At 42.4% G+C, this 25,023-nt stretch overlaps 1 protein-coding gene across 3 annotated transcripts in view; it reads right to left on the bottom strand.

Annotated features, from left to right (window-relative positions):
• Positions 1 to 25,023, bottom strand: part of SMG7 (SMG7 nonsense mediated mRNA decay factor) — a 988,399-nt gene that overhangs the window by 663,588 nt on the left and 299,788 nt on the right. For all 3 annotated transcript variants that reach the window (XM_044085293.1, XM_044085292.1, XM_044085294.1), the window contains exons 9-10: positions 17,451 to 17,613; positions 7,837 to 7,993 (exon numbers count right to left, since the gene is read on the bottom strand). In XM_044085293.1, coding sequence (XP_043941228.1) covers positions 7,837 to 7,993; positions 17,451 to 17,613 — 320 coding nt within the window. The remainder of the gene's footprint in view (positions 1 to 7,836; positions 7,994 to 17,450; positions 17,614 to 25,023) is intronic.

Raw genomic sequence — 25,023 nt, 5'->3', positions numbered from 1 at the left:
TGCAATTTTATTTTCTTCTCTGACATAATAAATGGCTTATTCAGCTTTCATTAGCTCCACATTACAAAAGTACAGTTTTGTACCTACCATAAATGTAGATGTTCGAGGATCCACATTGCTGCAGTCATAACCTGTGGGTAGTCCGCTGTCCTCGGTCGACCCGAATACCAAAGAGTTAGGCTGGCGTCAGTCATGGGCGCCCGGAGCTGACGTCAGTACATAGTAGTACTTAAGCGCATGACCGACGCCATATCCTCAGTCTTTCTTGCCCCAGATGTCAGAAGGCCTTAAAAAGAAAAGGCCAGAGCCACAAAGGTAGAAAATAATTATAATAATAATTATCCCCAAGGAACAATAACAACAACACCCCCAAACCAAAGAGGGGAAGGAGGGAGGGAAAATAGGACTGCAGCAATGTGGATCCTCGAACATCTACATTTATGGTAGGTACAAAACTGTACTATGTTCTTCGTCTCACATGCTGCAGTCATAACCTGTGGGTAGAATCCCAAAGCAAAGGAAAAGGGAGGCTGGCAAACTAAAAAGCATTAGGGGCTGCTAACATGCCCTGTAAGACTGCAGTGGCAAACCCAGCCCTGGACTTGGAGAAAAGAGGGAGATGGTAATGTTTAGTAAAAGTATGAACTGAACTCCAAGTAGCTGCTTCCAAAATATCCTTAGTAGCTACACCCCTCAAAAAAGCAGTAGAAGTAGCAGTAGCCCTAGTGGAATGAGGTCTAATCCCAGCAGGAACATCCTTCCCATGATGAGAATAACAAAAAGCAATACAATTTCCAATCCACTTTGAAATAGTCTGCTTTGAAACAGCTTTCCCTTGTGAACCCAAAGCAAAAGAAACAAATAACTGTTGAGTCTGTCTGAACTCCTTAGTTCTGCTCAAATAATAACGTAACTGCCTGTGTATATCCAAAGAATGCAAGATTTTTTCCCCTTTATTTTGGGGATCAGCATAAAAGGTAGGCAAATGTATAGACTGGTTCAAGGCCACATTAGAAATCACTTTTGGCATGAAAGTAGGGTTAGTACGCAAAGAAACTCTATCCTTATGGAATATTAGAAATGGTTCAACTGCCATGAGAGCCTGCAATTCAGATACCCTTCTAGCAGAAGTAATGGCCAACAAAAAGGCAGTCTTCCAAGACAAAAACTTCAATTCAGACGTGGCTGCAGGTTCAAAAGGAGGTAAAGTAAGCTTCTCCAACACAAAATTGAGATACCAGGAAGGAGTAGGAGCTCTACGTGGGGGTCTTATATTTTTTGCCCCTCTAAGAAATTGCTTAAACAAAGGGTGAGAAAATAGAGGAGGGTCACAATCATAGTGAGCAGAAATGGCTGCAGCATGAACTTTCACAGAGGAAAATGACAAACCCTTGTCTAGTAACTCAGTAAGGTACTGCAGTGTAAAACTCAAATTAGGTACCGAGACATCAAAGTCCTTTGTGGTGCTCCAAAGAAAAAATCTCTTCCATTTATCAGCATAAACTTTTCTAGTGCTGGGCCGCCTAGCTTCCAAAATGACATCTAAAACCTGTTGAGGAAGCTGAGAACCCCCAGGCTTCAAAACAGAATACGCCAGGCCGTTAGATGCAGGGACTGTACCCTGACATTGAGCAAATGACTGCTTGACTGGGACAACAAGTGAGGAAGCTGTGGCAAAGGCCAAGGAGGCTCCTGAACTAAACTCCTCAGCAGAGGATACCAGTGCTGTCGTGGCCAATCTGGAGCTATTAAGATCATGCAAGGCTTGTCCCGCCTGACCTTCAAGAGAACCTTGGTAAGTAGAGGCAGAGGAGGAAAGGCATAGACGTGAAGGTTGTTCCAACTGAAAGATAGAGCATCCACTTTCCAAGCTTTTGGATGAAACATCTTTGTGCAAAATTTTGGTAGTTGGCAATTTAGAGGAGAGGCGAACAGATCTATGTCTGGAGTTCCCCAAGCCACTGTCAACTGTTGAAATACCGGAGGATCCAATTTCCACTCGTGGGGATCCACAATTTGTCTGCTAGGGAGTTCTGTGCTCCTGGCAGAAATCGTGCCTGAAGAGTGATGTGCAAACCCAGAGCAGTCTCCCACAATATCATAGCTTGTCTGCAAAGAGGATAAGAATGTGTCCCCCCCTGCTTGTTGATGTACCACATGACTGTAGTGTTGTCTGTTTGTACCAACACCTGACCTGGTTGAAGTAGGCCCTTGAAAGCCATCAGGGCAAACTGGACCGCTAACATCTCCTTCATGTTGATATGCAAATGCTGTAGTTTGGGAGGCCACGTGTCTTGAATCCATTTCCCCTTGAAGTGTGCTCCCCAAGCCAGGTCTGAGGCATCCGTCGTTAAGATCTGACTCGCCTCTGGTCTGGTCACAGAGTCCCTTGTTTAGGTGACATTCCTGTGCCCACAAGAATTCCTTCTGGATGCAAGGTATTATCGGAATGACAGTGTCCAAATCGTGGCAGTGTTGAGTCCATACACTTTTGAGATACCATTGAAGCTTCCGCATATGCAGTTTGGCATTGGGAAGAACCAGAATGCAAGATGCCATGAACCCCAAGGCTCGAAGGACTGTCCTTGCAGTCAGCCTGGACAGTACAGATAAATGCTGGAAGTATAGATGAAGAGTTCTTTGTTTGTCCGGGGTCAGAAAAGCCATCTGAGAGGCTGTATTCAGTCTCACACCCAAAAAGCACATGTCCTGAGAGGGTACTAGACTGGACTTTGTTTCGTTCACAGAATACCCTAGGCACCTTAAAACTGCTATCACATACTGTAGCTGTTGAAGTAACTTGTCTTTGCCCTGAGCACGAATCAGGCAATCGTCCAGATAAGGATAAATTTGTATTCCCCTCAGTCTTAAAAAAGCTATTACAGGTGCCAGAACCTTTGTGAACACCCTGGGTGCAGTAGATAAACCAAAGGGCAATGCAGAGAACTGATAATGAGAAGTGCCAGCCCGAAAACGCAGGAATCTCCTGCAGCTGGGCCTGATAGGAATGTGAAGATAAGCCTCTGAGATCCAGAGTTACCATCCAGTGATCTTTGCCTAGCAGAGGCAGAAGTTGCTGTAATGTTAACATCTTGAACTTTGGAATGTCTAGGTATGTATTGAGAATGGACAAGTCCAGAATTGGTCTCCAAGTGTTTCCTTTCTTTGGCACTAGGAATAGACTAGAATAAAACCCTAGGCCTTCTTCTGACGGAGGTACCACCTGGATTGCCCCCATCTGTAAAAGCAAAGAAATTTGTTCCTGAGCCTCCAGCCTTTGCTGAGGAGGTACATCTGGCATGCCTTTGAAAGGGGGAAAAGTGTGAAAATAAAACTTGTAGCCTTGATTTATTATGTCCAACACCCACTTGTCCTGAGTGACCAAATGCCAATTCTGTTTGAAAAGTGCCAACTTTCCTCCTAGAGGAGCTGCCAGAAGGGAAGGATCTGGCAGCTGGAAATACCGGTCATTGTGTCTGTTTACGAAAAGGCTGACCCCTGCCCTCACCAGAAGATTGTGCAGGAGAACTCCAAGTCCTAGGTCTGAAAGAACCCTGAGCGTGAGCCCTGCCCCTACCACGTCTAGACCTGCCCTTAGACTGAAAATCTGAAGAAGGGTAAGACCATCCTCTTGCAGGCCAATTCCTGCTAAACTTAGGGGGCTGCACTTGCAAAAATTCCTTAACTGTCTGCATAGATTTAGCTTTATCTTCCATTTTTTTCAAAACTGACTCCACAGGGGAACCAAAAAGAACTTCAGATTGAAGGGGAGCATCCAAAATACGAGCTTTAACATGCTCTGACAAATTTTGATCCTTAAGCCAGGCATGTCTACGAATAACTGAACCAGTAGCAGCTACCCTGGAGGAAGCCTGAAGGGCATCGAAGCCACACTGCAAGGAATGTTTACCAACTTGATCTGAAGCATGAACCAAGTCCTGCAATTCCTTACACTCTATACCCTCAGATAAAGCATCTACCTTAGATTTCAATTGACCTAACAGAAAGTTCTGATACTTCAGCATATGGAATTGGCAATTTAAAGCCTTCATAGCTAACGTAGAAGAGGTGTACACTTTTTTACCCCACCTATCCAATGCTCTACAGTCTTTATCCAAAGGAACTGGGTTCTTAACCACAGAGGCCCTGACACCCTTAGGCCCTTGAATAATAGTTTCCGGGTCAGCTCTAGGGCTCTTATACAAATATTTATGTGCCTCTGGAACTCTGTAATACCTGTCTGGCTTGACAGGGGCCGGGGGTAAAGAATCAGGGTTAAGGGAAGCTTCAGAAAAAACATCCTGCACCACATCTAAAACAGGGGGTATAGCCAAAGGTCTATGTTGTGGCAAAAACAAAAATTCCCTAAGCCTCTTACGAGAATCTGAAAAATCCTGGCCTTCCCACTTGAAATGCTCCCTCATGGAATGCAAGGTTTCAGAAAAGGAAAAATCCTCTGGAGGTGAAGCAGAAGGACAGGAATCCTCTGCATCCGAATCAGAATAGGGAGGTAAATCCTGGATATCCTCAGCTGAGGACTCAGAGTAATCTGAGGAATGCTCCATTCCCTCTAAATCTGTCTCCACCCTAGGCCTCTTCTCTGGAGGGGGCATAGAACCCCTGATCAAAGTAATCAAATCCTCTGCCATTTTCAACATATGCTTTTTAGGCACAGAGCCCGAAGAACCAGGGCTGTGGCCTGTACCAGAAATACCAGGTCTAGTCTTAGCAGGGCCTTTAGTGACTGAAGTAGAAGGCCTAATAACCTTTTGTAAGGATGGAACCACAGAAACTTGAGAAGCACCCTCGGCCTGACCTAACTCCTGAGAGGCCAACTCCTGCAACAGTAAAGGTTCCCCCTGGGATTCAGCCGAGACTTCGGCTGGATCCACAGATTCAACCGTAGATTCCAAAGAACCGGCGTCCGCAACAGACGGCTCATCCGGTTTAGACCTTAAGGATTTATCTTTTCGCTTTTTTGCGGTAGCGGGCGTCGGAGGATCCGACGGCATGTTGTAATTACACCGCTTACCGAAAACAAGCCTAGCACAGTCTAATCTGCGTTTAATGGTGCGCTTATTAAATCTAGCGCAAAAGCGACACCCGACTACGTCGTGTTCAGGCCCTAAGCAAGGAATACAGAGAGAATGATAGTCCCTATGAGGTATCTGTTTCCCACAAGAAATACAATTATTAACTTTTTCTGACATCCGGATTAACTGAGGCAAGAAAAGACAAAAATTTTCCCCAACGGGGTACTTAGCCCAACTTGGTCTTCGGTCTGAAACTCGAAAACTGAAAATTTCAGAACGCCGAACGGCACTTGCAAACGCTGCTTCTGCTTCGGACCACGCGGCAAGAAAGACTGAGGATATGGCGTCGGTCATGCGCTTAAGTACTACTACGTACTGACGTCAGCTCCGGGCGCCCATGACCGGCGCCAGCCTAACTCTTTGGTATTCGGGCCGACCGAGGACAGCGGACTACCCACAGGTTATGACTGCAGCAATGTGAGACGAAGAACATCAGCATTATAAGTCCTTCACATTGGCTGCAATCATTTCAGAGAAAGTCACCAGGTCCTTCCCTTAAAACTAACCCTAACCCATTCATGCTTACACAACCAATAACAACACTTTCTGCTTCACATACAGAGTGCTATTTCTGTAGGATGCCTCATCACTTAAGAGAGCATGCCATAGCTCTCGACCTTCTATCTTCAGAATGGGGAACACTACCTCTAATAATGTGAAACAAATGGGCAACATGTGTAACACTAACAGTTTACTAACATTTCAACTAGGAAGCTCACAGGATGGTTAAAATGTGTTACTCTATACCTGTATAGTTTTTTGATGAATTAATATGATCCACTATTTACCATAGACATCAGTTAAAAACAATCAACACTAAATTAAATGTGTGACAGACCCTTTCAGTGTGAAACAATGAGGAACATGGCCTTTTTAGATTCAAAATGAGGAACATTCCTCGTAATCAGGTAACCCTGAGAGGTATGAAGTATACACACCTACCGTTAGAATGTAGTTTAACAGCAGCCAGTGGCACATGTAAGCAGCTTAAATGTAGGAAAATGATTCAAGTTAAACAATGCAAGAGCTACTTGATTTGCATAATTTATAAGACTCTTCACACATTTAAATGTAATTACAACTCAGAGTCCAGGGTAACTGCAGGCCTGCCAGCACACAGGAATTTGGCAATCAAGTGCTTACAGGTGAGAATGAGTTAACTTTGCTGAAACTACAGTTAGTACTTTAAACAAAAGTTCCAAGTACCTATACAATGTGCCTGTTTGTTAATGCTGTTAAAGATTAGTTGTGGAAAATCTTACCATAACCATAGATGTCCTCTTCCAAGTTGCAATATTCATTCCCTCTCCTTCCCCACTAGAGGACCTTTTCCCTTTTGGGATGGCACCCTTTCATTTTTCTTAAACTATTGTCCAACTGGGCAGTCAGTTCTGAGGTCTGTGCATGCGGACATCACATTTATGGCCTGGTGTGTGACGTCCCGCGCACCTGAACAGCAACCAGGCTTAACCTTTGGCGTAGGAGCTGGACGTTCTGGTGGTTGCCTGAGGGGGAGGATCCCACAAGTCAGAATACTGCAACATATAAGAGAAGAACATATATGGTTATGGTACAATTTTACACAACTAATCTATGTCCTTCTATTCTCATGTTGCAGTATTCTCACTTGTGGGAGAGTACCACAGCTCAAGCAGGTCAAAGGGTGGCAGAAGAGGTAGCAGTCTCCAGGAAACCATGGAGGATGGCCCTTGCAAATCTTGGCCTGGCTCTGAAGATGTTGTCCAATTTATAATGCTTGGTGAACGTATGTACAGAGGACCATGTAGCTGCCTCTTGGCTAGTAGCCGTATCCAGGCCTTTGAGGAAAGCTCCTGTAGGGGCCACTGCTCTAGTAGAATGTGGTTTAACAGTGTGGGGTAAGTCTTTACCATGGAAAGAGTAATAGAAGGTAATAGTTTTGCATATCCAGTAGGATACTGTCAGTTTGGATAAAACTTTCCCCAGGACCCAGGGGTGAAAAGATACAAGGAGCTGATAGGATCATCTAATGTCATTGGTCTTGTCCAGATAAAACCTCAGTTGCCTATGATCAAGGGAGTGGAGCACTCTCACTGTCATTCTGTGGTGATGCTGACAAGCAAAAAAAAAACCCAAAATAAGGAAAACAGTGACTATCAAACATTGCCTCCTGCAAAAAAGAAGTGTAAAGGAAAAGAGCAAGCCCCCATACCCCCAAACTTACATATACTAACTCAGAGATTGCAATACCCCAGAGAAAAGGGAATTTTCTGAGGAATGGTCATCCCAGACTAAGTATATGCAAGTCCATTTCTTTGGCCATTCAGTCTGTGTGTTTCAGGACTTGTTCTAGTGGGTTCCAACATTTCAAATGGTTACCACAAAGAACACAACTAGACAAACATGCCAAAGAGTTTGCTTCCATTTGTAATACTATTTTCTTAACCAGATAATGTGAAAAATATAGCTCTATGAAGGGCAGGTACTTAGACTAAACTGAACAAGTATGTATATCGTTTGGGGAAGGGGGGGCAGAGAATGAATGTTCACTAGCGTTTACTGTGCTCCACAATATGAAGACTGCAACACTTGCTGCATACATTATTCAAGTCGGTTCAAGTACCTCTGCTGTTAAAAACAAAATTCAGTCTTAACATTAGCTTTATTATACAGGAAAATTTATATCAAATAACAGATCATCAATAAGCTTCTCATGCTCCAGATCACTACACTGTAAAACAATTTTCTTTTCTAAAGTACTTACTACTTTCGTTCTTCTACAGCACTTTCCTGGAATACACTTGGTCGAAGTTTTAGCCAGTCCAAAGAAACCTTGATTGCTGGAAGAGGATTCTCACCTATCTTTTCCTCATGGGTTTCATTCCTCAATGCATATCTGCACAATACTCCAAAGAAGGTCACTAGGATGGAAAGAGAAAATGTTACCAGAGAGGTGGGAAAGCCTTATCACAAGTCAAGTGCAAGTTAGAACGGCTGTCCTTCCTTTCTAAAGTCAAAACGTCAATGCCCTGAGCAATCAATATGAACATTTATATAGCACACGCCACAAAGCAAGATTCTCCAAGCCTAATGGATTATTAAAACCTGCCCTCAAGAGAACAGGTGCAGACATCAGCTAGAATCTTCTTAACTATGGTTAAGCCCACACCCCCCTCCCCTCATCAAGGATTTGGCTTTGCCACAGATGAGGGAACTCACAAATAAGGAGACACAGACACTAGGTACTTCAGTTCTTTTTGGTAAAAGCAATACAACTTAACAGACCAGCATACAAAGGACTGCACAGTGGTGCAGCAGGGTAGCATTGGTGCCTCACAGGAACAGGTTCTCCAGTTTGATTCTCAGCTGGGGAGCCTTCTGTGTTGAGTCTACACATTCTCCATGTATGAGTTTTCTCCGGGTGTTCCTGTTTTCACCCGCATTTCAAAGACATGCAATAGGTGGATCGGACACTAAACTGGCCACAGGTGTGCTTGTGCATGCATGTGTGTGGTATGAGAGAACAAACTCAGCAGTGTCAGACACTCAGAGGTGTTAACACTGACTCTAGATGGTTGTCACTGCTGACTGATACCCAGACCCCATATGCAAAAATAGGAAAAAAGGGGTTGTGGATGAATTAATAAAAACTTAAAGGATTTTATCTTGGAGGTGAAGATGACAAAGATCAAGTGGAATAAGTTGATCCTTCCAACAGAACAAGGTGGTTTAAGACTGATTTGAAGGAATACGTTAGAGCTATACAGTTAAGCTCATATACATAGCAAAAGCATAAAGCTACAATTCAAACTGGAAAGGGATGATATAGCAGGGGGGAAAATTCAAGAAATAAGGACAAAGTGGGATCTTGGATGCAGATCCTTAAGGAGAGCAACAGCCATATAGATTTATTACATTCATAAAGTAAAACATATTCTAATATTCTAAGAACTAAGCAAACAAGAGAATGGAGAAAGGAAATTCTGCTAATAGGGATGACTGCAACTAGGGGTCTAATAGGTATACTGAAAATAGGGGGTCTAATAAGGATGACTGCAAATAGGGGTACAGATAATAGGCAAGAGGGGGTTAGAATTTACTGGAGAAATTGACAAAGGAACAAAGGTTAGCCTCTATAGAGAGGAAGGAAAGAGTGGGAAGATGCCTAGAAGACATACGAACTGCAGTTTAGAGACTGCCTTCCCTAACAGGGATTGATAAGAGAAAGGGAGAGGGGAATCCCAACAAAGACCATCTCTACTGGAGTTTTTAGTAGAATCCAGAACAGAACCTGCTGTTAAAAAAGGGATAATTAGCAGGGCATATAAAGTACTGCACAGTAAGTACAGTATATGAATCAGTCAGTTTAGGTTAGAACAGAACCTGCTGTTAAAAAAGGGATAATTAGTAGGGCATATAAAGTACTGCACAGTAAGTACAGTATACAAATCAGTCAGTTTAGGTTAGAAAAGACTGGGGAAAAAGACTGGATATGCAACTCACAAGGAAACAATGACAGGATATATGTAAAGCTCCTAAATATGCAAAGTCTACAATATTCAGCATTTTTGCTTGGACATGTTTGCATAAGTATTTTTATACCTCAGACTCCAAAGAATTTTTCCTGAGGTAGATGGCAAATACATGTGCGATAAGGCAGAAAGAGGTAACTGGGAACATTTTTGGGAATGCAATGAGTTGACAGACTTTAAAACTGCCCCACGGACTACTCTGTCAAAAATACTGCATGAGCAAATGGGTGTAACTAAGGAAGTGATTTTTTTGTGTGTGTTGGGAAACAGGATCTGAACTGCCTGGACACAGTAAGGCATTTTTAAGTTTAAATTCTGGTGGCTGCCAAAAAAGCAATTACTGGAAAATGGAAATCCATGTCTAAACTAACTGTATTTGAAAGTAATGAATGTTGTAATACAGATAAAAGAACTGGAAGTGGGATATTTAGAAAAGTGTAGGAGCAAATTACACAGATAAATGGAAACTGTGGGAGCAATACATGAAGATGCAGAACAGATTTTTGGAGGAGTGAGATTTAAGGGAAGACAAGAATTAACTCAATAAAGGTGTTAAAAAAACTTTGAGATAAGAATGACAACCATGAAAATGTGTACGTTCCACATCAATCTGACAGGAGAGACACTGTCAAAGCAGGGCACAATATGTATCAGTGCAAAGTGTGATGTTACTCTTATGTGGATGGGCTCAGCCAGTGTTACTTAATTTTAGCAACATCCATTGTGTAAGCATAACATGTAACATAGAAACACAACACAAGACAAATACCTGCCAAATATAAACAGAACTCCATTTTAGCCTCACGAAGGAGAGGCCATCCCAGCATCAAGGATTGTAAAGAAGGTAATATGTACCCACCACAGTAGACCTTTCTTGCCCGAGGCCAGTTTGTTTTTCCTGGGGCATGCTTCATGATTAAATACTATTTTAAATACTGTATCCTTCAGAAACCTTTTTCAGTGTGTAACTGTTGGAAAGAATGCCGTGTGGTAAAAATTTAACCACACAGGAAGTAAGAAATGGTGCCAAGGCAAGGGCTTAAACAGCGAAGTCCTGACAAATTAAGGTGTTAAAAGCAGACCACACTCTCTGGAAATCAGTCCAAGCAAAGATGTTAACTAAAAAGTGTGAACAGATGCCCAAATGTATGCAGCGCAAATGTCTCCAACTGGAACATTTGTGAAGCTGCCATCCATTTAGTAGACTGAGTGGCTTCTGACTGCAATATTTTCCAGTAAGCAGTTTGCCACTGGAAGGCAAAGAAATGCCATTAGCAATCCAAGTAAAACATTTACCAGTTTTCACCTATTCAGACAGATGCAGAGAGTTAAATATGCACTTTTCTTCTAGAACTCGCACCTTCTTCAGGTAATCCTGAAACGGCAATGCAAAGTGAGTATGTGTGATGATCCCATCACCCCATGGTTTTGTTCCTGTAAAGAATGCAGTCACTTAAGCAAAGTTTGGAAACTACTTTTAACAGAAAATGTACATCAGTCCTTAAGGTAAATCCAACCTTCAGTTCATAGGTTAAGTACTAGGCTGGCTAATTTTCCAGGCCATTTTATGCTTAGCCAATTTCCCTCAAAGGTGAAAATCAAACCATGTACCATGTTCTGTGAGGTGAACATCTTAACTATTACAGTAACCCTTAAACCAATTAGGATTCCCTGTACATGAGGCCCTCGCAGCTCATTCAAAATTCTAATTTATTTGCATGCAAACCAGCTAAAAAGAGTTATAAAAGATTAAAACTGACAATATCAACTAAAATTCAATTAAAACAGCAGTTAAATATTACAAAAAATACAAAACCTATGACTACTTTACAGTGCAGGACAGTCAGTTTTCCAAGGCGCAAGCTTCAGGGCTGCCACAGACAAAATCTGTCACTGATGAAGTCAGAAGGAGAAAATCTCTGAATACAGGTAAAGACACAGAATCCCTTAAGGAGATGCTTAACAAGCCAATACGGAGTCATAGTTCTTCCTTCCACAAGGTAAGAATAGGCAAGGATGCCAGAAACATGCACCCTGATCATGGAATTACTGAGACTCAAGTCATACAAGTGCCTGAGATAAAGAAGGAAGAATCATAAGTACAGTTACTCCCTCTTATCAGGTCACGCTGGGACCAGACTTTAGGCTGGATAAACAAATGTCTGGTTAATCATAAAATGCATACAAGACCGCATTTATAGGTTATAAATCAGCTAGAGCAACAAGATTTGTGTTAGTATGCATTTTTCTAATTAATACGAATTCTAAAACTCAAATGTTTGTCATTATTTAGCCCATAGGAGGCACAAGTCTTGTTCTTCTCTGTATTTTGCTAGGGCCACAGTAGAAATTTGATGGCCAGTTAAAGAGAGGCTGGATAACAGGGAGTCTACTGTAAAGTGAAACACAGAGGTAGCAAAGGATGTCTCCCTACTAAATGAAGAATATGGGCTTGCGGGACCCTCCTCATGGAGGACTTATGTTTAAACTTCTGGAAAGGAAGGATGGAGGAGTTCATCTAGACTACAAACATTTTGGATGTGTTCACAACACAACAGGGAAGGGCATCTCCAACTTCTTATTCTAAGCTGTAATTATGATGTGGACAGGGAACATTCTACCACCAGAGACTCACTGTGGCATTCAACGTTTTCATTTCTGCCACACAAAACAAGGGCTGGAAGGATGTGTAATGAGCAGTTGGTAAAACATGCCAGACTGGGGAGGCTGTTTTTCAAAGCTGTGGAAACCTCAGACCTGTTGAATGCACAGAAATCTACTCCTTGACTGAATCCTGCTTGCACCTTCATCTGATTCCCTTACGGCAGTGTTCTCTTCTGTAGCCATTTTTTGTGGAGGTGGGGCACCAACATTAGGGCCTCCACATTTTTCTGTGCATGAGGGGAAGAGATGCTTCTCGTTTTGTAGGAGTCTTTCCCAAAACAATAGCACAAATTTGGCAGTCTACTGCAAGGTGGAAATAGATATACATCCAGAATGAAAATCCCCGTACAGTATCTGGTACCCTTCACTACAAAGCTTTTTCAAGTCTGCAAAAGACTGGTGAAAAAGAATAATTTCCTAACAAGTCTTTTACCCACAAAATGAAACTTCAACATTACACAAATGTCAGAATCATAAGAATTCCCCAACATGCCACTTAGCTTAGTAGAAATGTTTTGTTTCTGGGACTCCAGGACCAGAGACAGACCAATTCACTATGAGCTTCACACCGAAGATACAGCATACAAGAAATTAAATATAGTGCAGGTGGGACTGCCCTTTTTATCCATGATGCATGACTGTGTTCCTGTGCTGGTATGGAGCCAGCACATGCAGGGATTTCTGGACAGCACTGGAAGTTGGCCCAAGCACATCCAGTTCGGGCTAATATACTTAATTGCACTGCAAATGTGATCCATGTGAAGAACAGCATTAAATTTACCTCATCATTCCACCTGATCCCCAAACCTGTACGACCAGCATCTGGCATGGGATAGCAGAGTTTTTGCCCATTTCTAACATTGACCCTGTTGACCAAAAAATGCACTATAGTGCCTTCTCTGTTGGACCTTTGGGAGTGGGCACAGTCTCCCCCTTGCACACCCTACTATAGTGCATACACTCCCTTGGCAGGCTCATACCTCCTACATCCCTAGCACAAAACAGACAAACTTGGGTCTTCCTCAAAGCACAGGTCTCACAGCAGGACTAACATCCCTTGCCAAGGATGGATGAGAGCTGATGTCCTTTACAAGCACTCATTATCCCTACCCTTCTAGCTCCCTTTGTGAGTTTGCTGCCACAAACTAAACCTGTCTATTCTAGAGTACAATCAGTGCCAAAAACTCACCACCATGGAGCTGGCCAGACACTACTTACTTCACACAAACCTGAAGTCATCAAGATGGAAGTTAGGACTTCAATTCCGCACAAGTCATCCTTTCCCTAAGACGTATTAATGTCCTAACTTCCAGCTCAATGACTTGAGGTTTGTTAGGTTTGGGTATACCAAGATTCCTTGTTGCTGAATAAGACGGTGGAACAGGAAAAAGCCAGAGGTCATTTCTCTCACATGTGATAACCAATTCTGGCTGGGCCAAAAAGAGGCTACAAAACTTAGGCTGACACTATCCAGACTTGAGCAATACATGAAGGAACTACAAAAAGGCATGGGAGGTAAAAGATCTCATTCCAAGGAATCTAAATGCATCCTTTTGCAAGGAAATTCGATGCAAACGGAGATGGGCTGGCAGTTCTGTGGAGAAAGATAAATGCAAAAGCACTTGCAGTTTCTAAATACTGAGACTAAGAATTACACTAGGAGAAACAGACTCACCAAAGGGCAAGTGAGTGAACTACAACTACTGTATTTCAATCAATCACAAATCTGAAAAATGTATTCTACTCCATGTACATGGGGTTATGCACAAAAGCATCCTTCATGTTGAGAGTGCTCACTGTTCTTTGCTATATACCTACAATCACATGATTATATTATGTTCTTTGTTTCATTGTTTAAAACAGTAAGTAATGCATGTACATTAGTTACATAAAGTAATGCCTGGGTAATGCTGTACACTGAACTGTACCTAAACATTCTTGCCAATTACTGTGAACATTCACACAGAATGTGCCTGGAAAGTGTCTCTGGAACAGCCAGTAAGTAAACAAAAACAAGCAAACAAGTCTCTCAAAGTAAAGGGAAGACAGGACCGGATAGTTAATACCTCAAAAATATTTTTTTCCCATTAAAAAAGCAGACGTGCTTTTTGCCTCCATGCCTGCTGAACATCAAGCCTTTCCTATCATTCTTCACTGGAAACATTCTTCCGTGCCAGGTATTCCCAAGCACAGAGCCAAAAGCAGACTTTAAAGGTTGTTATCCTGACAAGCAAGGAGATGGTATATGCTGTCACCATCAATCAAGCACTGAAGGTTATCCTCCATTATGGCCTTAGCACTGCCACCCAGTTGGCTGATAGGAGCAACCCACATCACCACATAGCACTCTAACTTCCTGTGCATGCAAATGTTTCCACTTACAAGCTAATGACCGTTACAGATACTGGCTTTGTACAGGTAATCCCAAACTTGTCGGTTCTGACCTCTGCAGTGCCATAAAAACTTCCACTTGTACCTGGAGATGGACTGACTGAAACGACCATTCCTTCCACCAGAAAGGTCGAGCCAGTGCCAATTGCTCACACTCACCCTCCCTCATCCACTCTTCCAGTGTCAGAGACACTACTGAACACTGATCATTTGTATCATAGTCAAGGTTTTAGCTTTCTATAACCCATAGTGAGACTTTTTTCAACAACAAAAAAACTCTTGGATAGGTCATTTAGAATGGGTTTGGAATACAGTTCTTATCTTTGTTGTTCTGATGGCAGAAGAGAAAACCATCTGCTCAGAGAGAAATATCGACCCTTTTTCTGCTTGATGTTTTTTGCTTCTTATTTCAGTTTGGAGCTAGCTTTTCCACCAAGTTGCAACTTGCCGCTAGCTCCAACTTCTATGCGGGGAAGGACTGGTTTTCCACATCTAAGTTATGTTGGACCTTTATGAAGGATATTTTTCACCTTAGGCCCCCGATTAAGGATCCTTCTCCCCTCTTGTGATCTTACTTTAGTGCTTCAAGGACTGACCTAGAAACCTTTTGAACCTGCTGGCTGAACTTACTTACATTTTTCGTCATGGAAGACTGCATTTCTGGTGGCTATTTCTTCTGCCAGAATGGTGTCAGAATTACAAGCCCTGTCTACTCGACCTCCATATACCTCATTCCTCACTGATAGAGTCTTGCTTAGAATGAACACCTCTTTCATCCCGAAAGTAGCTTCTGAGTCAAATATTAATCAGACTATTCACCTACCCGCATTCTTTCCCAATCACTCTAATAAGGGAAGAGTATAGGCTACATACTTTGGATGTGCACAGACAGATGTGCTTTTACATACAAAGAACTAGAGATCACAGGAAGTCAGACCAACTGCTCACTGCCTTTTCTCCAAACAGGTTAGGTCAGGTAGCTTCCAATGTTACCTTTGTGAAATGGATTGTGAATTGTATTGCTACAGCTTTCACCTAGCAGGGGAAAAAAACTTCCCTGTCCAGTGAGACCCCCATTCTACCAGGTCCATGTCTACTTCATCTTCCTTTTCTACAAGAACCTCAATTGATGAAATTTATGCTGCAGCTACTTGGTCCACACCTCACACTTTTGTATCTCACTACAAGTGGGACATTATTTCTAGGAACAGAGCATATCTTCCATAGGGTCCTCCCAGGGTTTTATGTTACTGGGGACTCTGACTCATTTGTGATGCATAGTGAAATGGACATCATCAGATTAGAAGTTATGTAATTACCATAACTTGGCATCTGCGTTGTCCCGTTTCACTATACATCACATCCCATCCTCCTTCCCCCTTCCTTTGACAGCTGAGAGTGATATGGAGGCTGAGGGAACACACTGGTTCCTAGTTGGGCTCCTGTTGGCCATTTTCTGTGCTGTCCTTTTTTGGATAATCTTCAGAAAGGGGCAGCAAACTCAGTCTGAGGGTTTGAAAAGAAGTGAGGCATTATGGACGTGGGAGGAGTTTGAGGCTCAGATCGTATGTAGCTGGAAGAATTGGCAGAGTCAGATACGAGGACGGAGCCAAAGAGCCATTCGTGATGCACAGTGAAATGGACATCGGATCATGAAAAATATTTCAGCAACCGGTTTAAAAATTTGCTTAACTAATGACCTACAAAGTGAACAAATAACAGAAAAGACAGCAATAAACAAGTTCAAAGTCAAGAATTACAGTCCTGAAAAGAGGCATCAAAAACCTACAAGACAACCCCCACAGGGGTGCAATTACAATTCCAGGGATACCTTTTTTAAACTGCAAATACAACCTGGCTTCCGAGTAGTTAAGGGGCTGTAATAATAGAACCGGGTGTCGAAAAACAATATAAACTAAAGGAATTACATCAAACTTTAACTCTTAGTAAGGGCAAGACGAAGACAACTTAAATGCTAACAAGCTTCATAATGCGCTAAGTAAATCAGATTGCACCTTCTTTTTTTTCTCTAAACAGTTAATCATACCTTGGCAAGAATTCAACAGAAGCCCTGTCAAAATGGTTTCATACTTCAAGAACACGACAAGGCTATCCTATGGTATCCTTATCACTTTGTCGAAACCTCAATCCGCCAAATCCCTATTCATTCAACTTAAAATGCAGATCATTTCAGTGAATACTCACATCAGTGAAAATAGTTTTCCTAAGAAAGAGTTAAGTTGGCTGCTGTTACAAATTTGCCCTTTTCCCCAATGTAGTGTGATCTCAGAGTTGGTATATATAACTGGGGGGATGAACCCCCCACCTACCTCGGTGAGTTTAAAATTAAGTAGTTTGTCTTACGATTGCTCTAGCGGCCTAGTCATTTTTCTCCCTAGTAAAACTTTTAGCTGATGTGAGTGTTTGCTGAAATGGTGTTTGATGTTTTAAGTTCGATGAATAGGGGTTCAACAAATTGGGGTTTTTGACAAAGTGATACAGACCCATACTATGAATTAGAAAATGGCCAAATGAGAATTAAAGACTAATTTACTCTGACAAGAAACAGGACCATCATTGAAGTCTGTCAGAACAGAATTACAAGCATCAGTGAAACTGTTGTGATAGAATATGTACAGCACAAAATGGCATGTGGCACACACTGAATGGGCTATTATTCTCATACCTTAAATGCACAGATATTCACATATGTAGTGTCAGTGCATATTGACATGTCTGCTTCCTGCAACCCTGTAAATGAACGGCAGAGTAGCACATTAATTCTACTCACCAAAAAGGCCAAGCAGCTGCATCCAGCATTCCCTCTCATCCTGACTGTAGCTATGCTCATCATTTTCACTGCTGAAATCTCGCAGGTGGTGCAGCTCAAACAAGTTAATGACAGTGATGTGAACCAGCTGCTGTGAGTTGAATGCCTTTTGTGCAACAAGTCTCTGCAAGGCAGTAAAATGAATGAATAGACATTAAACAATTTGCATACATCAACTATAGAAAAAGTACAGTTGTATTAAGTATACTTACTGTAACAGTAGACAACTGACTACATACAGTTGTATTATGTACACTTACCGTAACAGTAGATAACTGAATAATCACTGCTGCAGTACGTACCTGGCTGATTCACCAGGGTTAACAATTTAATACTGGAGGCTCATCTTGTGCACCTCCCAAAAAAAGTGGCAAAATAAGTTTCCTGGCCCATCTCAAGGGTTTCTAAATGAAAGGAAGAGGAGGAAATCAGAACATTCTTTGTCATAAGCTCCCAAAGCTGTTCCTCTGCAGATACCTAGCAAATTACATCAAACTCTGGAACAGCTGTAACATTTAAAAAGCCCTGGAAAACTTGAGAGTCCATAACCTCACTGGCAGTCTCCAAAGGGGCAACAAGAGCTGGGGAGCGAGAAGAAACCGATGCCAGAATCAGGAGTAGGCACCACTGCACCTTCTAGGGATTAGCTCCTCAAACTCTGCTCACAGCACTTGTAACACCAACCTTTTTGTTCCCCTTTTTTAAACTTAAACTTAATTTTTGTCCTTGCTAGAACAACTAATGGAATGCTATTCTTGAGCTGGAGGAACAGACATCCCTTGACATAAGCCAGAAGTTTTGAAGCTTAATGGGCTTACAGTTTCAGGCTCTGTGTAGCAATATTTATTGTTCAACAATATAAAATACCACAAGGTGAAATCGGTCAGTGGTTGCAAAGAAAGGAAAGTCAGCGAATGTCGCAATCTTTAGCTAGAACCAGATTCCAAACATACCTGCTGATCTTCCAAGGAGATATAATTAGCTACGGATAGGTCTGCAACAATTAAAATCAAAAAAGGCCAAAATCAGAAGCGTTCCCAAAAATGCAATAATACAACACTAAAATATTGAACAGGGTACTTTTTGTTTTAAAAGTTGCCAGGATGAAACTAACAAGTAGGTTACAACCCCCGTGCTGGCATAAAAGAACTGAAATGTTACAGGCTACTTTCTCTTTTCTACCAAGTATCACTGGTGTGAGAAAAAATCCACTTTAGGGATGTGAGAAGTCTGGGAATTTTGGTCAAATGGGCAGACATCCAACAGTGACCAATACCCCAACCATTATGAATGATATTTAGCAATTATCCTTACAATGCAGATCTAATGGATATAGACCAGCCATTCATGACCACATTAACAACCCACTGCTCCAAGGTGACGGCTTTCCAACCTGGAGCAAACATGAAGAACTGGTCACTGGAGCTAATGGAGATGCCCTTAAAGACTTCACCAAAGTAACTGCCTGGAACTTGAAGAACCATGTCAATCTGTTTTTGGGGGTTAAGAAGGTCTTTATTCCTAAATAAGTGCAATTAACTAAAACAAAACTAAGACAACAGGTGGGGGGAATGGATCTATCAAACACATCCTGAGGGGCAAATGCTCGTTTCCTCTTTTAGGGTAATCATTAATGACAGCACCCAGGAAAGGCACATCCGATATGTCTTGTTCATGCATACTTTTACAGAACGACAGCCTAAACCATATCGACCTTCAAAGGAATTCCTGAACTTGCTACCCTTGACCATAATTCTAGTGTACTGAAAACTACAGTTTTCTAAATGAAAGTTAACAGTGGAAAGCCACACTCCATTGATTCCAGAATCAGGGAATTCCACCAGTCTTCTCCAGAGACTAATCCATAACAGAGGACAAGAACATGAGAACATGAGCACATCACTTGGATGTATGCCACTAAAGTCCCAAGGTGATACAAGAGAAAAACTACAGCTGCACAAGTCCTACTTACCTGTAACAACAGATGTTCAAATTTTACACCGTCTCAGTGGCATACGAGTTTTCTGTCTGCACAAACCTACACTGGCAGCCTTCCAAAGCACAGAAAGCCCTCCTCTGTCTTCCTGTGTTAGGGAATCTGTTAAGCTCCTCCCATTCAGGGAAGCCTATCCCCCCATCACAGGAAGTCAGTTCAGGCTTTTAGTGCTAAGTAGGAAAAACTAAGGACAAGAAGCAAGAATGGCCTGAAATTAACCAGTTCATGGCCAACACATACCAATATGAATAATAAAGCCAAACAACCAACCAACACCAGGGTGGATAACATCGAGCTGCATATAAAATAAGGGGGATGGCTAGGTGCTGCCAGTGAAGCATTATGAAATTCTAACATCTACGGTTACAGTAAGTAGAACTTAACACAACTTTACTATGTTCATGATTCACACAGCCTCAGTGGTATACGGGTAGACTCCCAAAACTTACCCTACCTTTGAGGAGGAAGGATAATGATCCAGGAAGACTATGGAAAATGATCCTCACAAAGCATGCTCTGCAACTAGAGAACAGATTCCAGTTTGTAGTGCTTTGCAAAGTTATGAACAGAGACCTGGTTGATGCCTCTAGAATGCTACTAGAGTCTGCACCTTTTCAATATACCACCAAAGAGGGATAGGGCTCTGGTGGAATGAACCTTAACCTTGCCTGGAATAGATTTACCATGGTGGGAGTAACAAAGAGCAATAGTAGAGGACGCCCTATGAGCAGTCATCAGCTTAGAGACAGGTTGACCCGTTTTACCCCCTGAACAGGAACTAAAACAGCTGTCCAGCCTTCCCAAAGGGCTTAGATCTGTCAAGGCAGTAGCTGAACACATCCAAGGTATGCAGAATCTTTCCTTCCTTGCTTTACGGTTCTGGAAGGAAAACAGATTGATGACTTAACTCAGGGTTAATTCAAAAATAGCTTTTGGCATGAAAGATGGATTAGGTGTAAAACAACCCTGTCCTCATGTAAAATCAGTTAATGTTGGCCCACCGTGACAGCTTGCAACTCAGAAACTCACTTTGTAGATGTCACAGCAATAATAAAACATTTTCCAAGTGATGAGCTTTAAATCAGAATGAAAGGCAGGTTCAAAAGGAGATGGTCAATTTTTCAAGAACAAAGTTGAGATCCCAAGGAGAAGGAATTTTCTTGAGGGTGATCTTCAGTGCAACACTCCTATCAAACTGTTCGACTACAAAAAAACAAAACAAAACCGCAATGGGGGGGGGGGGGGGATCCATGGACAGACAAGCTGAAATGACTGCAAGATGCACCTGGACAAACAGCTGCACAAGATAAGCCACCGCTGAGTAGCTCATGCAATTATTTAAAAACCAAAGAGGTGAACACCATACCAGGTCCACTATTACCGGTTATGCACCACCATACCAGGCCCTCTGTTACCGGTTAGGCACCACCTAGAAATCCTCTTCCACTTGTAAACAAAAAGATTCTACTTGCAGGTTTTCTTGCTTTATTCAGTACCTGCTGCACATCCCTCTTGGAACAAATGGCTAAAAGGTATCAAGACAATCATCCAGGCTGTCAGTTGCAAGTGCTCAAAGATGGGGTGCACTAGTTTTCCCAGATACAGAGTGTGCGGAAGCTTGTGGCAATTGCCCTTGACCAATTCCATTGAGAGAGAGAAATGCCTGGGCAAAAAAGGGAATCAACCACAATGACCTTTGGTAATGATTTCTGAACCTTCAGAAGTAACTTGGGCATCAGTGGAAATGCACCAGTCTCTGGAATATACTTCCCATACATGTCAGAGTACCTTGCTGACCCTCTTCAAGGGCAACCTTGATGAGTGGATGGGAAACCACAAATTTGTCCCAGGGGCTCCACCTGTGTCCCTCACTGACAGGGGCGACAAGGGCTGACTGAGGTTTCTTTTTGGGGATAAACTCTTGGCTAGGGTTGTAAGGGCCCCAGGGGCCATTAGCCTAGAAACTTCCCATTTAAGGGAACAAGAATGCATGTCCTCAAAGCAAAGCTGCAAGGACATCTCAAATAGAATTTTTCCAGCTGTGATTTGAAAGGAGGAAGCCAATAATCTCTGAGGTACTACCCACATATGGCTGAAATCTTGGAAGACTGCGGTCCTGGATTTGCTTAGTCTGTCTGCGACTACATTTTGCTCTGTTGGTATGTAGGAGGCCTGAAGAGTTAGAAAATGTTGTAAGGATAGCTCCCAGACCATTACTGCCAACCAGCAAAGGCAGTATGACCTTGCACCCTCTTATTAGGTACCACAGAAGTGTTGTTTGTGACCATTAAAAGGGGACTCAGACCATAAGTCATGAAGAACTTAAGATCTGAATCACTGCTAACATTTCTTTGACATTTGTGCACTTTGTGAGGTCTGAAGGACCCCATTTACCTTCCACAAACTCTCTCGGACACTACTCCCCATGCAAATTCTGACAAATCTATCTGGACGTGATGAACTGGGGAATGGATGGAGAAGAGTAGGCCTGGACTGATACACATCTGATTCCTCCACCACTGTAACTCTCATTTTACAACTGAAGCACTGGTGCCTGGAAGGATGCAGGTACTGAGGACCAACATGTTTTTGGTCAAGGACCACTAAATCTTTCTCCGATAGCCAAGCCAGTGTTATCAAAGATCAATGAACCCATGAGGCCTAATATTTTGAGAAACTCTCTTGTGGAGAAGTTCTGAAAGGCAGACCTTTTTCCATGTTTATCATACACTTCAAGGAGGCAATTCTTTGACAGGTTGTGAAACAGGACTTCTGCAGGTTCAACTTGATGCCCAGGTGAGGTAAAAAAGTCAATACCATGAATAAATGATTCTAAACACCTAGAAACAGACTGCACAAATGAGCAAGTCATCTAAGTAAGAGAAAACGTGGAAGCCCTGGGCCTGCAGTAAGAAACCAGTGGAACCAGCCATTTTATATTTGACGACAGAAGACAGCCCCAAAGGCTAATGCAAAAAACTGAATGTGCGACAGACGCAGCAAATCTGAAATATTTCCTGAAGGTGGGAGCAAATGGAATGTGATGCACATCTTTCAGATCTGAAGTGACCATGAAATAGTGGTCCAGAAAACTATTATGACAGTCTGCAAGGTGATCATTTCGAATGTGGGCACTTTCAGAAAGGTACCTGGGCAAGTCAAATCTAACACTGGTCTCCAGGACAGCACCTTTTTGGATACCAAAAGGAATCTGGAGTAAAATCCTTTTCCTTTTGGTGGTGCAGGAACTTGTTGTATAACCCCTGCTTGCAACATGTAAAGGAGTACTGAAAGAAACAGATGTATCTGGACTGGTGGAGTGGGGGGGGGGGTCCCATAAAGGGAAGATTTTCCCTCCACTGCCAAGAATATCCTCTCTGAATTACTTTCAGCTACCATTTGAGACTATTTGTGCCAGGCTGCTGGGTTGACAGAAAACCTGGTTGAAGGGGAAAAAAAATTGGAGGAGAGACAGGAGGAAGGGATGCTGGAGTCTTGGCATAGTCATTCTTTTGCAGGGGACTGCTGACATTTCTTTTAGAAAGGAACGCCTTTTATTCAGTTTGGAAACATACTCCTCCTGCCATTTCCTCTTGATACCCTGACTCTTACTAGGCTGGGAATTTTATTTTGTTTTGCCTTTTGAAGTCAGAAGCTCTAGGGTAGAGCCTGGGCGAATTAAACATTCTAGATACCTCATGCATTAATTTACAACTATCATCTCATTGGTTGAGAATTTGGGTAGAATCTGGACCAAACAAACTGAAAACTTAAAGGAGCATCAAAATCTTAATTGTGCTTATGTAACCAAGCATACCTTCTCAATACAACAAACGCCGCTGCATTTTAAAAACTTGTGTCCACACCTTCCAAGATGCTTTTCAAAGTGGGTTTCAAGACCAGAGCTACAGCTGACACAATCTCATTCATATAACTCGTTGATCCAGCAGGAAAACATGCAGCAAAGTCATCTAAAATGTAAGCACGCTGCAAAATTAACTTCCTCGTAGCCTTTTAGGAATTGGTTTACTAGCCAAAGGTTTTTTTCATGCAATTTTATAGACATCTTCTATGGCAAGTAACACAGGAGAAACACCCAAATTATTTGGAATTCTTCTTTCGGCTGTTCCTGCCACAGCGGATCATCCATTTCTATTTCTTCTGTCCTCTGTATCTTGCTCTGTCACACCAACAACCTGCATGTCCCCTCTCACCACATCCATAAACCTTAGCTTAAGGCCTTCCTCTTTTCCTCTTACTGGCAGCTCCATCCTTAGCATCCTTTTCCCAATATACCCAGCATCTCTCCTCAGCACATGTCCAAACCAATGCAATCGCGCCTCTCTGGCTTTGTCTCCAAACCGTCCAACATTTGCTGACCCTCTAATACACTAATTCCTAATCCTGTCCATCTCTGTCACACCCAATGCAAATCTTAACATCTTTAACTCTGCCACCTCTAACTCTGACTCCTGCCTTTTTGTCAATGCCACCGTCTCCAACCCATATAACACAGCTGGTCTCACTACCCTCCTGTTGACCTTCCCTTTCACTCTTACTGGTACCTGGCTGTCACAAATCACTCCTAACACTCTTCTCCACTCACTCCACCCTGGCTGTACTCTCTTCTTCACCTCTCTTCCACACGCACCATTACTCTGAACTGTTGATCCCAAGTATTTAAACTCATCCACCTTCACCAACTCTGCTCCCTGAATCTTCACCACACCAGCCAAATTATTTGGAATCTCATCCTCAATAACATCATAATCTCTGCCAGTCTTTGGCGAACTCCATACTGCTTGCAGTCAAATACATCTCTAAACCTACCTATGGAAAGGTAACCTGGCTGGGTTTTTGAACCTGTTCACCCTGTGAAGAATCAAAATGGATGATTTCATGTGTGTTCCCTGTTGTCTGCATTACAGTTCCCATCAAAATGTGCAGCCATAAACTGGCTGGTAAAGAAGGTGGTCCGAAAGTTACTCCGAATAGCAGCATAGATTCAGAGATTAGCTGACTGTAAAACGCTCTTAGCTAAGGAAACCACATCAACCCTATACATGGCAATCACCTGATTGAGTGAACTTTCTTTTTACTATGAACTACACTAGTGGACATAATATCTGGGGACAAAGTATTTCGTCTGGTAAGGGATCTCTTACCCTGGACCTCTACTGCATCCGAAGGGTTTGGTTCTCCTGCACATGAAATAGGTGCTGAACAGCCTTGACGGATGTGACTGATCCTTGTATTATACAGGACTGCAGGCTCACACCAGAGGTGATAAAGGAAAAGGTAAGAGGGTCTGCTGGCTGGCTTAAGCCAAAAACATATTCACAAACCACACAATGAGGTATGCTTTTGCTGACTTTTTTCTATTTAGGTGAACTGAAGGGGGTGGAGAGGCGCAGATGCATCAGAATCAGTCAAGTCAAGGAGAAAAATATCAGTCTGAAAAAACACACTGACACTAAGATGACCAAGGGCAGCAATAACAGGAAATAAAATGGTATCCCCACTCAGGGCTAAACTGCA

The sequence above is a fragment of the Protopterus annectens genome, chromosome 10.part0 (assembly GCF_019279795.1).
Source record: "Protopterus annectens isolate FY-2018-M chromosome 10.part0, PAN1.0, whole genome shotgun sequence".
In the NCBI taxonomy this organism is placed as follows: Eukaryota; Metazoa; Chordata; order Ceratodontiformes; family Protopteridae; genus Protopterus; species Protopterus annectens.
Note: the sequence above shows the minus strand (reverse complement) of the source record. Positions and strands in the feature narration are given on the sequence as shown.